Raw genomic sequence first — 18289 nt, forward strand, 5'->3', positions numbered from 1 at the left:
CATCTAGGGTAATATGGACTACGTTATGGCAACTAGTAACCAAAGCTCCTGAGGTGTGAGACATGCTAGCGATATAAACAGTGATATGTTCTAACAAGCATTATACGTATCCTAGAGGTGACTTAATTAATTATTAATTACAGACAAATGTATAATTCTATACTCCTAACTATATGGCATAATCAACGAAACTAAAATCTTATAAAATGCTATTGTGGGAGATATTATGATAAGAAAACCATGAAGATATTAAATGATTAACCTGGGAAGACCAACTGGGAAATAATTCAATTAAATTAGGTAAAATTATGCAGATAATACATAAAATATGTTAGCATTGTTGAGTTTGAAGTTGAATAACATATAAGTATGTTATAATGTCGATACGATCGACGAATAAATCTGGCTCATCACGATTAGGCCAACGAATATTTATATCTTAAAATAAAATAGCTGGTTGCAGTCAACGTTAAGGCAAGCTTTGAAATCTCATAAAATTATCATGCATAAGTCGTTCATGGGCATTACGAATATGTCTAGCCGCAAGTCCCTAGCGTGAACGTATCCATACGCATGGTATTATAGTCACTCTGACTCGCACCGTCTGCAATACCGTAGACCCGTCGCCTACATGGAATACTTCACGCAAGGTTCAGACTATCAAGTACTGAAACCGGGACATAAAAGTATGATATATGACATGAGTGCCCATGAACGTTCATAAACAAGACAATGATATAAGCGTTGCCCTTGATATCATGAGATCAGCCATTTCATTATGGTATCATTGAAACATTACGCGAATGAAAGTATAACTTAATTAAAACCAGATGGACTCAGATTTATATACTTCTAAAATATATTGCACTGAAATATTCTTCAGCTAATATATAAAATAGATTAGTGTTTATTTTGATTGAAGTATCAATAACACAAATATGTCATAAAATCCATAAAATCGATGGATAAATCTGGCTTATCACGACTATATTAAAATAAACTTATATCGTTATATAAAATAGCTGGTTGCAGTCAACTTTAAGCAAACCTTGAGATCTCATAAAATTATCATGCATATATCGTTACTATGGGTGCTGTTAATATGTCGGAGCCGCAAGTCCCTACGTGAAAGTATCCATACGTATGGTATTATAGTCACTTGGACCCGCACCGTCTGCAATACCGTAGACCCGTCGCCTACATGGAATATTTCACGCAAGGTTCAGACTATCGAGTACTGAAACTGGGACCAAATAAGTAAATAAGTATGTGACATGAGCACCCATGAACGATCATAAACAAGACAATAATATAAGCGTTGCCCTTGATATCATGAGATCAGCCATTTCATTATGTTATCAACTGTAACATCGCGCAATATAACTGTTTAAATTATGCCAGTTGAATAAGAATCTGTTACCTTTACCCATTAAAATAAGAAAAGCTAAGTGTGTAAAATACGGTTTAATTCCATATTGAATCATACTAAATAAAACACGGTTGGTTGTCCCCAACACCGAGTCATACCGAAGCAATCCTCAATGTCGTTTAGTTGTCTAATAAAATTTAAGATAAACAGACCACCAATCATTTGAGTATTACATTGACTCCAATACAAGCTAGCTTATACCAGCAAATGAAATACCCAAACTTCTCGTCCTGTGAGGACAATAAACGTCTCAGAAGGATCTGGAAAGACATAGCCGTCATTAATACGGATCTCGCCACATCCCGATGAGCAGCAATACTGACACTCGTAGCATGTCCCTCAGCGGGAACATGTCCCTAGAGGGGAGCGCCATGTATACGTTTTGTATGAATATTAAATTTACACAAACAATGTACTTGACACCCCTAATAACACACACATACACAGGATATACCTGTGAGGACAGACCAAAGGGGTGACCATTTATTAAACATCTAGGACGGGCCCTATAATAAAACACATGACGTATTCCATCAACGTGGATGAAAACCGTTGCTTAGCGACATTCAAATAATTAAATATGGGTAATCTCAAAACCTTGTCATTGCTGGAATAAATCAACTTAAGGACAATTCCAATAACGACTAAAATACCTCATTGTTAAAACAGCCACGTGTTTAATAAAGCCACTGTGACCGGTTTCAACAACTACAAATTAGTTAGTAAATAAATATAATATACTTTTCGAATGGACGTATCGGGCGTACTAAAATTATATTAAATATGTATTAAATATAGTCTCAGTCAAATGACGATTCAATATGACACGTGAATTGGGTACGTATAAAATTCGAATGATCGAATATCACACCCACAATAGCATTTCATGACTCCTGAATTTCATAGCATAATAGCTGTTTGCGAATCATGCTGACTCGAAATTGAATTTTACGTAAGACCATAAATATCTATGCCAATCTGTTTAATGAATGATGCGTTAATAATAAATATAACATTACACCTTAGCAATGTCATTGTAATGCACTGCAAATGATTCATGATTCGCAACCAGCCAAAGCTGAATTAACGTGTGCGAAATATAGATATATGGATAGCTTGAAGCTATGTATGTACTCGTGTGTATTTGAATATTGTTCTTATAGTGAAATAAATGTGAATTGCTATATTAGAACTTGGATACGAAATATATTGGATAAACGCCTACATAACTATATGGTACCTAACATCTTACATCTAAAATGAATACGTTATCATGATCATTAAGTAGGTGTCAAATATTATTAATTATCAAACAGATGGCTTTACCAGATAATCAAAGGGTCTCGCAATATCAATAATAGAGTCAGGAATAACTTCATTTGTCATGAGAAACGTCTACTTTCACAGTCAATGACTAGACATGTAAATCAATAATTATCATTAATAAATACGTGTGTGGCTGAACCGCAATAATGGAAATATACAAATATGCTTAACACGTGTCTTAATCTTAAACAAATATGCCGCAATCAATCTAATCATTTAAGTAAATAAAACGTACCTAACGTCAAAACTACCCCGCCTAAAATCTCGGAACACGCGGTATAGTTACATTCTACGCAAGTAAGTAAATCATCTAGGTCGCCACATAGACTATAGCGTCAGGGTTGACGGCCGCTGTCCGAAGATCTCACGGTTCATGACGATGAAGACGGAGTGGCTCACGCGTAGCTCGTTGTAAAGAAGCTTGCGTCTGACGCCCGTCGTGGCAGAGGAGGCCCATCGTAGCGCCGTAGTAAAGCTCTGCATGTCGCCGATGGCATCAGGCTCGCACCCGCAACCGCTCGTGAACCGGAAATAGAAATATAATTGTGTTTATAACATATCTAAATATTTGTTCCTGAGTCAGGGATATTTTCTATGTATGTAAGTATTTATATTTTATATATATAAGTCATTGTCTGAGTTCCCACAAGACAATCCTTCGACCTAGCAGGACTAATCTGTAAAAGTGTACCATAATATCTATTTATTTATTTTATTTTATTAGTTTAGTTTGATAGTTCCGATTAAAATAAAACGTGAAACCTATAAATACTGCACAATGTAATAAGATGGTTAAGAATATGGGCATTACCTTTACACCCTAGAGTGATCATCATTTCGATATTTAATTATAAATTATAATCATACCATAAATGGGACATCAATATTAAATTACTTCTCTTAATTAAATAAATAATAAATTACCGTTTACAGCACGATCCAGGCTTAGATTATGCTCAGTATGACGACCTAGGGGAGTATGTCAAATTTTACACAAAATATGAAATCAATCAATCATGATTAAGAGAAATATCAATTCAGAACCAACGCACCGTTTGTATTGTTTTCGGTAATACTCCATTTTGCATTTACACGTCCTAGTCACGGCGCCTTGGCTAGATGCCGACGGGGAGCACCTTGGCCTGATGTATTTTGTATGCGGCCCAAGAGGACGATAACGTGACGCAGGCTGGAGCACCCAGGAACATCCATGTAGACTCGCATGTCCATGTAGAAGGGTCCTCAAGGCCTCTCGATACACTGGTAGAATGGAGAACTTGTAATCCGCTGACAGATGTGCTCGTCGATTCTCCTCGCCCATGGACCGAGAATTTGAGAAATAAACAATTTAAATAATATAGTAAATAAAGGATTGCAATTACCTACAACGTCCGTTTATTTCAAATCCTATAGGTACTATTTATTTACGTTTATTTATATTAGGTGATATTACGATTAAAGTAACTACTTGATAAATTTATGGACGTTTGAATGAAACAACTTAACGCTACCTAAAACTTTATCGGACACATCTACAATTTAAGTAAACCACCGAAAACCATACATACACTACTCAGTTCTATAATCAAATTGAATGTAATAATTATGTCGTACCCATTATAAAAATCACGCAGATAAACAAATCACTAGTAGCACCAGAAGGCTGCAAGCACACTGCCACTATTTATAGAACTATCTACTTCTACCGTATCTGTACACGTAACTATATAGACACCTACTCTACAACATATTACCAAATATAACACACACATGATTGCAATTTACTTCTACAAACCCTGGTAAATATTACAAAATCACGCGGGTAATCATATCGCTAGTAATATTAAAAAGGTTGCAAATACATGACCGGTTTTTATGATAGTACTATTCCTCTACAGCTTATACTCGTACAAGGGACAGACTACTATAAACATACATACTTTGAGACTTACATCCGTGAAACTAGTGCCTACGCCAAATCTTGGGATTAGTTGTCAAAGCGGACCCCAAGCTCCCATGAGCCGTGGCAAATGCCGAGATAACGCAAAGAGGATAATGATGACGTTGAAACTTACTTCCGTGAAACTAGTGCCTACGCCAAATCTTGGGATTAGTTGTCAAAGCGGACCCCAAGCTCCCATGAGCCGTGGCAAATGCCGAGATAACGCAAGGAGGATAATGATGACGTTGCAACTTACTTCCGTGAAACTAGTGCCTACGCCAAATCTTGGGATTAGTTGTCAAAGCGGACCCCAAGCTCCCATGAGCCGTGGCAAATGCCGAGATAACGCAAGGAGGATAATGATGACTTTGAGACTTACTTTCAACTCCGATTGTACGCACTAACCCAATAATACGTTCACTCTTCATAATCGTTCCCGAACTCCAACCCACGTATATTATTTATAAATCGTCAAAACACAAACAAGTATCCGTTACACTGTTAAAAAATCTAACTAAACTGAGAATATTCACTTCGAACGTTATAGCATAGCTGGCAAACTAAAACAATCAACAAGATTTAATTTATTGCAAAATACAAGGTATAAGCTAACGTGACCTATGGAACTACCCGCCATTCATTCAAGACAAATATTACTTTCCGTTTTCACTACGCCCATTATGTTTTGTTTATGCTACTACGAATTCTATGAAACCATACGAACAATATATGATCTTATTAATAAGTACGCGGTCATTATAACCTATGGGTATGCACAAAGTTGAATAACAACAAACAACTAAATATTTAAATTAACGTACCATGCCAGTGTTATCCAATGTCACATCCACCTCGTGGTAGGTAGACTTACGTGGCTCCACTCGCCCACGTGAATGTAGAAGCCCCAACCATGTGCCGTCCATCTTTGACACAAGCTCTGACCTAGTCTCCCTCACAAGGCGATAGCAATTAGTTACTCACGCCCATGTTAGGACTATATGACGTGTCTCGGTCAGCATGCCTTCAGGTTTAAGAATGCTGAATACTCACAGTAATCATGACGCTAATGATAAGTAGTCGTTGTGGAAGCTGCCTCGATAGCCACGCTGTCTTTGGAATTCCTCACGAAGATAATAGGTAGCACGTAGATATTTACGCCCATAGTTAACTATGTAACTTACATTTCAACCGACATGGCTGCAGACTATTCAACAGTGACCCAGATCTTACAGATGGTGTGCTGTAAAGGAAATAGATAAGGAACCTGAACACTCACAGTAACCCCGGAACCAGTGAAACGTAGCTCTTTTGAAACCTCATGGCGGCATGATGCTGTCTTTCGCGCCAACGCTCAGTTTGCCACGACATGCCGCATGCAATGTCTCGCCCGTCACAGCCGTTGGTTTTCTTCATCCTTTGACTCTTCTGATGGCGGATGCTAGACCTCGTATCTGTGAACAAGCTTATTACACTCACAGAATTCCCTACTGTCTCGACGCTCTGCCGACGGAAAAAGCCCCTAAAATCTCCTTTCCCTTTGTTTTATGCCTTCTCTCTTAACGGTCCCTCACTCGGTCTTACATCCGCTTCCCCCTCTTGTTTTCACCAATCCCTCATCGGACTTATCAAAATACCGTGTCCTGATTGGTCAATATCTTCAATGTTAACATAAGATTGGTGGTTATAGATTCCCGCGCAATTGAATCGATCTCCCGGCATTACTTTAATAAGAAAGTCAGTAAAATAGAAGATCATTAATTATTTTGTTGAACAAAGATTAGATTAAATAATTTATTTTAAATGTTTACGTTAAGTCCGCAGGGTAGCAATCAATGAATCAAAACGAATCGACCTAATAGTTCCCTACACCATTCATAGATGGCGTTCAATTGAGCGTCACGTCTACAATCCCAAGATAACGCGCGAAATTCAATATTGAAAAGTTAAATTATCTAACTGAATTAAAACGTTAAATAATTGACTGTAGATGTCGGTCTGTTACAACTTGTAGTTGTACTGTTGTAAACAATCAATTTATTACAACATCCAAGTATCGCCTTAAGTCGTGCGACGACATCAACTGAATCGCTCGATTTCGATTGACTGCTTTCCAATAAATATCAAAGAGCTTGTGTTCCCTGGTGTATTCCTGCCTTAACTAAAAATAGGTCATATATTACATACAGTATACACGTGCCATAAATCTGGGCCTAATAAGGTGTCGGAGAATGGTTACAGACTCTTTGCACGCGAGAGCGTTTATGGCTAGACGTATAAATTGGTTGGACGCCTACCCAGTTGAGTTCTGTTACAAGCGTCTTTATTCAGATATAGGTACTTAGATATGCCCCAGAAAACCTAACCAATTAGGTTTTCTGGGGCATTAAAAAGTTACCTAAGGTTTAGATGTTTCATGGTTAGTTACATTACCACTGATTTACATCTAGCTTTATCATGCGAAACGCTAAGGAGCGGAACTCACTTCCTGCATGTTTATTTCCAGCCCACTATAATTTGGATCTTTTTAAATCAAGAGTGAATAGTTTTTTTTTGGGTAAACATGTTTCATTGTAAACTGCATCGGCACTTTCCATCAGGTGAGATTGTGGTCGAATGATTTACATTCTATTTTTAAAAAATCCATAGGTCGGGAACAAGTCAAATTATTTTCTCAAATATATTTGATCAAGTCGGCGATTCGAATCCTGCCTTCATCACTGGAGGTGTTCTTCTTTTTTCTTTAGTAAGGTACAGCGGGACAAATCTCGACTGGGGGGCAAATGTAACTGGTCGATTTTTTTCATGTTTTACTTTAATAGAGTGTCCACCGGTTATATATGGGGGGCAAATGTAACTGGTCGATGGATTTTTTTCCATGTTTTACAATGTTTAATACGACTTACCTGATTAGGTGACGTTTTGCGAAAAACTCCACCACACTAAAGACGTTCAGATGGCGCCACTATAAAAATGCCTTGTTGCCACCGATTATTTGTAGATTGGCATTAAGTGTCAATTCCGAGCCGTAAATCTATGTCAAAAGTGACACTTAACGCCATCTACAAGTATAATCGAAAGCTACAAGACATTTTTTTGTGGCGCCATCTATGTGTGGTGGAGTGTAAGCGCGGTCTTAGGCGGTCGCATTTTAATGTATGGGATGGTATGATCTTGTTATATTTAATTTATGGTCCCATTCATACGTATCAGGATCTAGTGGACGTTTTTTGTCCCAGTCGCACGTCGTGATAGTATTGTTTTCTCCAAGCACATGATTGTAGGTATAGCTTTAGCTTCTTTAGGTTATCGTCCTTACTTGATTAGGCTGACGTTGCGCGAAGAACTCCAAATACTGGCAGCTGAATCGTTTCAAATCCCATTCATACGTTTCAGGATCTAGTGGACATTTTTTATCCCAGTCGCACGGCGTATCAGTGTTGTTCTCTCCAAGCTCATGGTTGACCACACACATGGGTAAGCCTTGAGGATCGTGACCGACGGCAATGCAGAAGAGTACCATTTGCGAGAGAGGGAGAACGACGATGAAGGCTAGGAGGCTGGAAAGAGAGGAGAGATAACATTTAAACTTGTTGAAGGTATTGTAAAAAATATTTGTTGCAGAATGTAGTTTGCATACCTATGTATAAGACTAGCAACATTAATTTATTCATGGTTTCCATGGTTACATTTGTAATACTTTCTTCTTGGACAGTATCATTAGTCTCACACGTACTTCTAGCTTTTTATTAATTTAAGATACTTTCATGGACCCTAGGACATTGTTTCTTCCTTTAACAATATTGACTGTACTAAATGGTAAGAATTATTTTGATCACCTGGGGATCGATTTTTTAATTTCGAACGCACGAATTTGCCGTTCGAAAACCTGTGGAAAACGATGTAATTCTTTTTTTAAAAAAGGACGGCTAGTTTCGTTTTTGATTATGTTAGTAGAATTTTTTTCTACTACCGAACCGTTATTCGTCATTTACAGGGTCGTGCATAGATCTTTAAAACCCTACATAAAGGCCTATTCCCCAAAGCCAGCGTCCGCCGGCTTTCCGCGCATGCGCGCAGTATCGAAAAAACTGAAAACGCATTGTTTGGCTCTGTAACCATGGCAACGCCTTATAACGACACTGCGCGAGTGCGCGGAAAGGCTTTGGGCAGCCGAGCTGACAGTGCAAACCTTTGCGTCAAAATACAGGAAGCAGTGTGAATTTCACGAAAGTTATTCAAGAAAACTATTAAAAACTAATTGGATGGTCGTAGAAAAAGTATTGTATGCAACGGTGTTTAACTGAGTCAAAAAATACTCATTCAATAACAATTTTCGGCTTCGCCTCAAATTGTTACGCCACTCGTCTTTTTTGACCTCCTTTAAACGCCTGTTGCATAAAATACTATATTTAAATCGCTAGTAATGGAGATATTATTGAACGAATTTCACGAAATCGAATGGCCGAGATTCAAAAATTGGCCCCTGATTCTACACATTTAAAATTCTAATTTTAAAACAGTAGGTAAGATTTTTTCCTAAAAGAAGCAAGTTAATACATAAGCTTTTAATAAGGTAGGTACCCACGTTTCAACTATTTCAAGGCACGCAGTTATACCTAAAACAATTTAATGGTGGTTTCCTGTGCAGGTATTCATTATTTCATTATTTGTCATACAAAGTTGCTAATTGTCGCGAAACGTTTCTAATGAGTACTTACGACCAAGGTAATGACATAGGCACAGAATCTTTATAACCTACTGCTACTATCCTCAATAATAGACATAAGTATAAATATATAGTGCCTGAGTCCCAATAATAGTTTATAATATATAATATTCGCACCACAAATGAACTCCTTCGTCAAACATTTCTTAGGCGAAGCCCTCGCGAACCGTTGGAATAAATCGCTAAGTACGATACTCGGTTGGCTTAGAACAAGGATATGCACTGCTGTAATTCGAGCCACCAGCAACAGCGAGACTGTTGGGTTTTGATAACGGAGCAGCCATTCCCAACTTCAATTAACAAATGTGAAGATGTGAATTATTTGTTTTGTTTTTATAATCTGTTTACTCTGTTATCACTAGTTTTTATAAATATAAATAAAGTATTGTATTGGTAAATAGTTTATAATTAAGAACCCTGCATTTTAATGTAAAACTAAAGTAAGTTTTTCTCCAATTTGATGTTAAATAAAATATTCTATTCAACACTTACGCATAATTTCTAAACAGAGACAAGAAATTCTTCCACAACAACGCTTTCATGTGCCTCCACCTCATCGGTTTAAGTCTCTCCAAGCACCCAATCGGTGGGTTATCTTCTGGAGGTAACGCCTCTAGCGGGGCGACATCTGGAGTCACGACTACGCGGCCCTTGCTGCTCATGGAGACGTTGTCGCCGAATTCGCCGGAGATCTCACCGATGTCGTCTTCTAGATCAATCACGGCTGGGTCCTGGAAAATGGGGGCATTTGAAGATTTTGTGCAAATTTGACAGTTTTTATATATTTAGTTTTCCTTTGACATGTCTACAGGAAAACATTGTATAACATGTGTATTGTACATGTTATAGATTGTTTTCCTGCAGACATATCTGTATGTTCTGAAAACGAATCCTACTTAGAATCACCGTGTCGCTTAAATTAGACACTTTCCTAAGCAACTCTGCCTTTTACCTGGTGGTGGAGCCATTGGTGGAGAGGTTTTACATTGACCTCGTAAGTCCCACCATAGTTAGTTTTCCCATTTTGAATTTGAACCTTGTTCTATAAGTACTTAAATTAGTACGAAATTCGTTTGTTTCAAAAATCAATGTATCAATGGAAATTCTACTTTATTTGGTTCAAGAAAGATTCAAATTCGATTGCAACAATATGTACATTGTAATGTACATTGGGCCTTACGAGGTTAAGCTCTTCCTTAGATACTAAATAGCGTCATGAGTCTATGCAACTTATATCAATTTACTGGGAATGACTGGAAGGTGAGAGGATCCTTTACAATATCCTCCAAAATGCACTGAGAGAAATTTGCATTGTGAATTTAACAAGTTCGACTTGTTGCGGTTTATCCGTTTGAATCAGCCAAACGTATGTTTAAAACAATATGTGTCAGGTTGTTTTTATAAAATCGACTTGTTGATTCAAATATATTGCCGATTCAAATGACAAGTAGCTTGTTGTTTGAACCAAAGAGCACGTAGGCGCTATTTTAACCAAAAAACTTGTTGAACGAACATGAAAACTGGTTGTATTTTCTCTCAGTGTGCTGCAACGCCTCTTTCCCTATTTTTCAAAACTGCGAGCTTCAGGAAAATATCCTCAGAGTTAGCAGCCTCAACACTTAGTGTGAAAGCAATACGAGTTACATTTAAAAGACTTACTGGTATTGAGGGAAGTTCCACCTTCTTCACAATATCTTCCAGGATACTAGAGCGACGCCTCTTGCCCCTGTTCTGCAGAACTGCTAGCTTCAGGAAGACATCCTCAAGATTATCAGCTTGGTAGCGCCGGAGCAGCTCGTTCGGAGCTTCTTCGGCAAGGAAACGACCTCCTCGCATCAAACCAATCTAGGAGACAAGGGACAGACATAAAATAATGTCATAATGTGCTATTTTTTCTTACATGTAACCAAGAACTATTTAATACTGAACTGAAAAAGCCGATATAAAAGCGTACTCCTGAAATATGTCCTGAAATACCCCTGAAATGGACCTTTTAGGCTTAAAGCTAGATGGCGCTGTTCGCAGCCTGGAAGTGGCCAAAATCATATTTTCTAGTTTTCTTTCAGTATTAATTCAAAATCGTCATTTATTCATAAATTCTACCAGCCCGGTTAGGACATCAAGTTAAAATTAAATTTGTATAGAATTACTTTGCACTCTGGATAAAATGCAATTTTGCTATCCGTTTTCGTAGAAGGTAAGGCTTTACCAATTTACTAACTTGAATATTACTTACAATATTAGCCTGCTTAGTCTCGTCAATGTAATGAGTCGTGATGATCACTGTGGTCCTGCCTCCTTTGGTAATATCCACTAAATGGTCCCAGATGCTGCAACAATTAAGGATTCAATTAATATTACTAATTGGGATGATAAAAGTAGCTTTCCAAGACAAATGGAGTGTCAAAATAAAGATGTAAATAAAATTGGAGACCTTTTATTAGACTTCTAAGTGGCTAGCTTCAAAACAAGTAGATAAACTTAATTTAAATAAATAAATAAACAAATATTAGGGACAATCAGTTAATTTGACTTTATTCAAGGTCAAATTACTTTACCCACTAGTGGATAAAATGCGTTTTTACCCGCTGGTATTAAAGGACAAAACACGTGTTTCCGAGCTAGTGAGGGGAAAAATAAGTTATTTTTTAAGTATTTAGTTCAATTAGTTTTATTTTAGTTTTGTAAAGTTATTATGAGTAAACTGATGCGCGCGAGCTAGTATGGAAGATGATTTATATGGAAAATTGTTTATTGCGTGAACCGATTTTAATCATTTTGCCAAGTTATTATTAAGTTTTACATGTAATTTAACATTCCAATATGTTCCGGACACTATTCGCGGCCCATTCAGTGGTAACGACCTTCGCGCGGCTTCTCGTGCCGGCTGCTCGCGTGCGGTCCGTTTCTTAATGTAGGTATGAATTTAGAATGGCGGCAATGTGTGAATATCAAAGGGAGTGAGCCTTCTGTGCTTGTACTATTATGTATTCTGTGGCTCGATCCGTTTGGATCGCAATGCTACGTAGCAATGTATAAAAACACAGTACCATAAACCGATATTTACATAGTGGTTTTATGATAGGTACTATTTTATAGGAATGGGATAGAAATAAATACTTCCTTCCTTTTTTTATCCCTCATATTGTATAAGTATTCATTTTCCTTAAACTAAGTAGCTACAGGTACAGCTATATTTTGTACTACTTTAGTTTAACATTTTTCTTGAGAATAAGAAAAAAAATTGTGATCTCAAACCTTATCATGTCTGGTAGTGGTATTAGCACATTCATGCAGTGTCGAGTAAGTATTTAAATTTTAAAACGGAAAAGTAGTCATTTGAATTTTAAACTAGGATGAACTCGGTACTTTTTCTCCGTTTTTAAGTGAGGTCTCAAATGTAATTTTTATTTCTCACTGAGAATTTTTCAGTAGGTAATGTGGTGAAATTCGCAGGCATGAATGTGAAACTTTATTACACACTGTGTTTTTTTAGACATTTGATACTTCGTTAAGCTCATTAACAGGAACCACCTGGTATATCGCGCTTTATTAATGCTATTTTTTTCATTTGTTACATAACAAAGTTAATAAATGACTGAATAAGTATGAGATAAATTTAAGAATATAACAAAAATTTATGTCGAGTACCTGACCCGACTGCGGTACATTTACGATAAATAATATTAGGAAGTAATAAAGGTTGTGGTCACTTTCTTAAATTTTTTTTTTTTAAACTCCTGACCACAGACTAGCCAAAGGCAAAAACGTGGCCTACGATGGAGTGAGCTCGCCCAGAAGATGCCTCGGAAATATAGCTGCCGGCAAGGAATTCCACTCCTTGGCAGTGCGCATAAGAAAAGAAGAAGCAAAGCGCTTAGTGCAAATTCGCGGAATATCTACCAAGTAAGGATGGAAACCGGCCGTGCGATGTGAGTGTGATGGTAGAATGGGGACAGTGGAGTAAGCTCGTGTAGCTCTTGAGCAAACTCCCTGAAGTGCAACCCGTAAAACACTGGCGACTTTCCGCCGATGGGCCAAAGACTGTAGCTTATCCATTAGTTTCTTGTCGCCAATCATCCTCCAGGCTCTGCACTCCACTGAGTCTAAGGCGGTGATTTGGTATTTATCTGAGCCGTCCCACAGGTGGCTGCAATACTCCACTATACTCTCACGATGTCAAGAGAGATGACGGCACGTGGAGAATAAGGAGGAATGCCGAAATAGAGGAGTTGGTATTTGGCAAATCATACAGACTTCGCTGGTTCGGCTACCTACTAAGAATGGGAGAAGATCGGGCTGCCAAGAGGGCGTATCTGGGAAGACCAACTGGTGCCGCCCGGCGACCGATACCGCTGGGGAGACAGCGTGATGACCGATTTATGTCAGCTAAATAAATATTACAGGACATTCTCACACAGATTGACTGAGGCCCACGGTAAGCTCAAGACGGCTTGTGCTGTGGGTACTCAGACAACGATATATATAATATATAAATACTTATATACATAGAAAACATCCATGACTCAGGAACAAATATCTGTGCTCATCACACAAATAAATGCCGACTACTACCGACTGCGCCAGACCGGTCGTCAAATACACCCAACACATAATTGGCAAGAAGCTATGCAGGATCGGGATAAGTGGCGTGCTCTCGTTTTGGAGGCCAAGATCCTCTTTGGATCACAGAGCCATATTAATTAGTTAGTCAGTAATGGGTACGAAACTTACCTTTGTCGCAGTACAGGATCGACTCCAGCAGTAGGCTCGTCCAGGATCACCAGCTCTGGCTCATGAATGAGGGCAGCGGCCAAGGATACCCTCCTCTTCTGACCTCCTGACAGGGTCTTCACTTGCCTGGAAAAGAATTATAAAATTGAGACATTTCGGTTTCGACATAAATTGATGAGTTCAATACATCACAATATGGTCTCATCGGAAGATCAGCGCTGAAAATCACCAGCAACACGCTGAGATGAGGCCATTTTATGGCACTTCATTCCTTTTCTGTTTTGTTATAAAGTATAATTCTGTAAGGTCCGAGGTGGGACTTGTGCCCTTCACCGAGTCAATTTGAGTTTTACCCTTTTTCACTAGACCCACAGAATTGGTCTTGCCTGTGTTCACTAATTCGTTTATTCTATTCCATTTTACAATCAGTGTGACGGTGTATTGTGTATGGTTAATAATTATGAAAGACGATTGATTGCTCGAGCAAATGTTTCGATTATTCTCGTTCTAAGAAGTTTAAATTTAATCGGTGATCACGTGATGTTCTTTATGCAAAACACTGAAATGCGGACTCCTCGGTCCGAGCTAAAACCATTCTAGTATGAGTCAATATTAAAAGTTTTTTTCCTTAGTCATAAAAGTAACCCTCGAATCTTCGGATAAAGAGAGTAGGTACCAACATCTTAAATACCGCACACAGTCACAGATCCTCTGGTGCAACAGGTATCCATGGGTGATACCAATCGCTTACCATCAAACGATTTATCTTCCCGTTTACCTCATACATAAAGAAACTACTACAGTCCTACATACGAATGGCTCCATCAACTCAATCATAAATGTCAATTATTAATAGTTCACCCATTAAACCTGCTTTACTGAACATACCTTATTATCCGTCTGTACATTAGATTAGTTCAATTACCACTGATCTGCCAATCAAATTATCTTATATGAGCTTCTGACGCGGGTAATAGTGTAACTCTGTGATTACAAAATGACGGATGTCCATGTGAAACTTTTGGCGCATACGTCCTTTTGTTAGTGAATCCTATAAACGCTTGCGTAATCTAGAACCGTATGATTACATATTGCTAGTACCGTTTTAGAGCTTATTTGATCAGTAAGATAGTGTTAAAATATAAGTAGTTCTGGCCCCGTAGCCGAATGGCATTTCTCCGACGCCAAACGAAAGCGATACGCCGCTGGCTCTGTCGCGCCAATACGCAAGCGCGATAGAGATAGATATCTACTAGCGCTTCGTTTCGTGAGCGTTTCGTGAGCGATTGTGCCATTCGGCTAGCCACCCAGAGTGTACCATATCTTCCTATTTGCAGTCAATTTGTACATACATATTTGTAATAGTAACTGCTTGTGCCAATTCTCTGGCTTTGGCCTGAACTATGGCATAGCGTAGTGTTCCGGACGTGGTCGGTTCTTTTAACAGAACAAGGTTCTTTTTGGGGTCAGATGTCTGTTTTTAATCTTCATTATTATAAATGGGCTTACTCTTTGCGGACCAAGGTTTTCTGTCGAACTAATTCGTTCTTACTTATTTTTTGTAAATGTAAGTATTCTAAGTAGAATATACACCATTTTTGACTCAATAGAATATTTAAAAAAAATTTAATCTGTTTATTTCTAAAAAACATACATATGCATTTATGAACTTAACTGCTAATCTTAAATTAAAAAGATTATTTGAGTTAAGGAGTCTAGGTACATGTATTGTTATTTATTTTATTTATAATAAAAAGAAATGAAATAATGAAATAAATGTTTATTCAAAACTAAAACTTAAAACTAAACTTTAAGGGGCTACCTTTGAACGCGCCACGCACCGTGCGCCAGTTGCCTGACGGCTCTCGGACGGAGGGGCTGTGCCGCTCGCTGCGCCGAGCCATTTTTTTTCTTAGAATAGAGAAGCGAAACAAAATGAAATTAAATTATCATTTCATTATTACGAGTGTACATTACATAATTCCTGTTTTAGGACAAAAACAAATTATTTCACAATGTACTATGTGACATGTATTGGCGAATTTTGCCCGTCAGTCGCAAGTAGAATTTGGCCGTGTGGGTTTCATCACCGCTTACGGCTCTCACTGATCAATGCGGTCCTGGTTTCGAGCCCGGGCAGTGGGATATCTTTTTGTGTTTTTTTTTTAAAAACGATTAGTTTCTACATTATAAAGGTTTTAATATCTCCCGGTTACAATATTTATGGCAAAATTCATTGTTTCGTATTTTCTCGCTGATGAAAATTATTTGAAGCTTCATATATATGTAAAAGTTTATACAAACGTTGAATTTTATCACAAATATTATACAGGAAGCCTGTATAGTTTACATGTGCTGGCTGTGTAAAAAAAAGCAATAAATAAATATGAAAATGAATACTTAATTATTTTATATACATAAAATACACACAAGCTAAAATGCATGTGCCTTGTAAACGAGCGCGCAGGCATGGTTAGATTTGGTTAGGTACCCACAGTACCTACTGCGAGCCGGCGCGCGCGCTCGGGTGGGGTCGTTGACCTTGCAACCCCTGCAGGTAGGTTTTAGTTCGCGGCTTCGCGCACATAGCACGAAATGATATAGGTAACAAGGAAAGGTGATATATAAATAAATTTGAACTATTCTTTATATTATAACGTGACCATAATACGTACCGTATGCCGCAACTAACAAAAATCTAAATTTGTAGATAGGTGTTCGTAGTTTCCGTTAGAATAACGAAATATTTTAAAATTATATAATTATTACGATCAAAGATACGGTACCTAGCATAGAATTTTATCACAAATATTATTCATTTTTAGTTAAAAATATTGTGCCAAATTGTACAGGCTGTAATTTTTATAACAAGTAATATGTTAAAAAATAATGGAACCTGAAAATGTAATATTATATTTCGTTAAATTTTATATAGTTTCAGTTTCAGTTTATTTATTCAAGAACAATTTTTACATCGTGTTTGTTTATACACTTTAATCCTTCCATTCTGTATCCAAAACACTCTTCTCTCTCGAGACTATTCAGATGGTACGCGACTGAACTTTGTGCTTCGTCCGCCTCGCCTGTGCGCGCTGTGTGTGTAGGGTGAAGTGGTCGACAGTGGTTCGTTTTTTTTTCAAAGGTCATATCTCCGGAACTATTGCCGAGGGAGTGAGTATAAAGAACAAAATTACAGTAAATGTAATATAGTTTTAGTATGTATTATTGATTTAAAAAAAAATAATACTTTCAAACTCAAAGAAACCTAATATGTATTGCACTATGTTATTTTTTTGCTTACCGTTATCCCATGATTAAATATATTGTACATTGATTCGGTTCGGAGGTGGTGTCACCCCTTTTCCAGGCATTGGATACTGCGAATAATTACCCATTTTGATAATTTTAAGCAATATAAATCATCAATAGAATCAAATAAAAGTAAGGCGTAGATAAAAGCTAATAAGTAATAGTTATTTGTTATACAAGGGTGCAAAGTTGAACTTGGCGAGTTTTTCAACACACGAAAAGTAAAATACATTTGCACCCGTTTGTAACACGAAACTTTTCCCCTCCACTATTTATAGCGAGGAAAGTACAACGCAAAAAACGTATGTAGAATAGTATAATCATTTTTTATAAAAGCAAACGTAAAGAGAGGAGGAAGTTAGTAAGCCAAATTACAAGTTTCGAAAATGCAGACGAAAAAAACATTGCAACATTTTTTATGGGAAACAATAGAGAACCATTTAATGCTATTAGTGAAGAAACACATGGTTATTAAGGTTCACTATTATCTGGCAGAAACTTTTTACGCATATATTTGATTCGTATAATAGTTCTTGGCAGAAGTCATGTTTGGCAGAAACACCTTACGCAGAATATGCTTTGGCATAAATCATTTCGCAGATTTTTGTAATACCGAATCATCTGTTGTCATAATGTTGATGACCATAATAGTCTTCTAGTCGAACATTTGCTTTTGCAGATAATATTTGTGCATAATATTTAGGTGGCACAAAGTTGCAATTTGCTATTTGATAGCGAGTTGGATGTGTTGGGGATGCAAGATACCTAACACTCCTCCTCGCTTCGCTCGTCGTCGTACCTAACGGTGACTCTGGGGCAGTTT

At 37.6% G+C, this 18289-nt stretch overlaps 1 protein-coding gene across 1 annotated transcript in view; it reads right to left on the reverse strand.

Annotated features, from left to right (window-relative positions):
- Positions 1-18289, reverse strand: part of LOC125238198 (ABC transporter G family member 20-like) — a 159500-nt gene that overhangs the window by 29712 nt on the left and 111499 nt on the right. Inside the window, exons 7-11 of the mRNA XM_048145470.1 lie at positions 14158-14283; positions 11660-11753; positions 11083-11268; positions 9916-10154; positions 8014-8254 (exon numbers count right to left, since the gene is read on the reverse strand). Coding sequence (XP_048001427.1) covers positions 8014-8254; positions 9916-10154; positions 11083-11268; positions 11660-11753; positions 14158-14283 — 886 coding nt within the window. The remainder of the gene's footprint in view (positions 1-8013; positions 8255-9915; positions 10155-11082; positions 11269-11659; positions 11754-14157; positions 14284-18289) is intronic.

Source organism: Leguminivora glycinivorella, chromosome 23 (assembly GCF_023078275.1).
Source record: "Leguminivora glycinivorella isolate SPB_JAAS2020 chromosome 23, LegGlyc_1.1, whole genome shotgun sequence".
In the NCBI taxonomy this organism is placed as follows: Eukaryota; Metazoa; Arthropoda; class Insecta; order Lepidoptera; family Tortricidae; genus Leguminivora; species Leguminivora glycinivorella.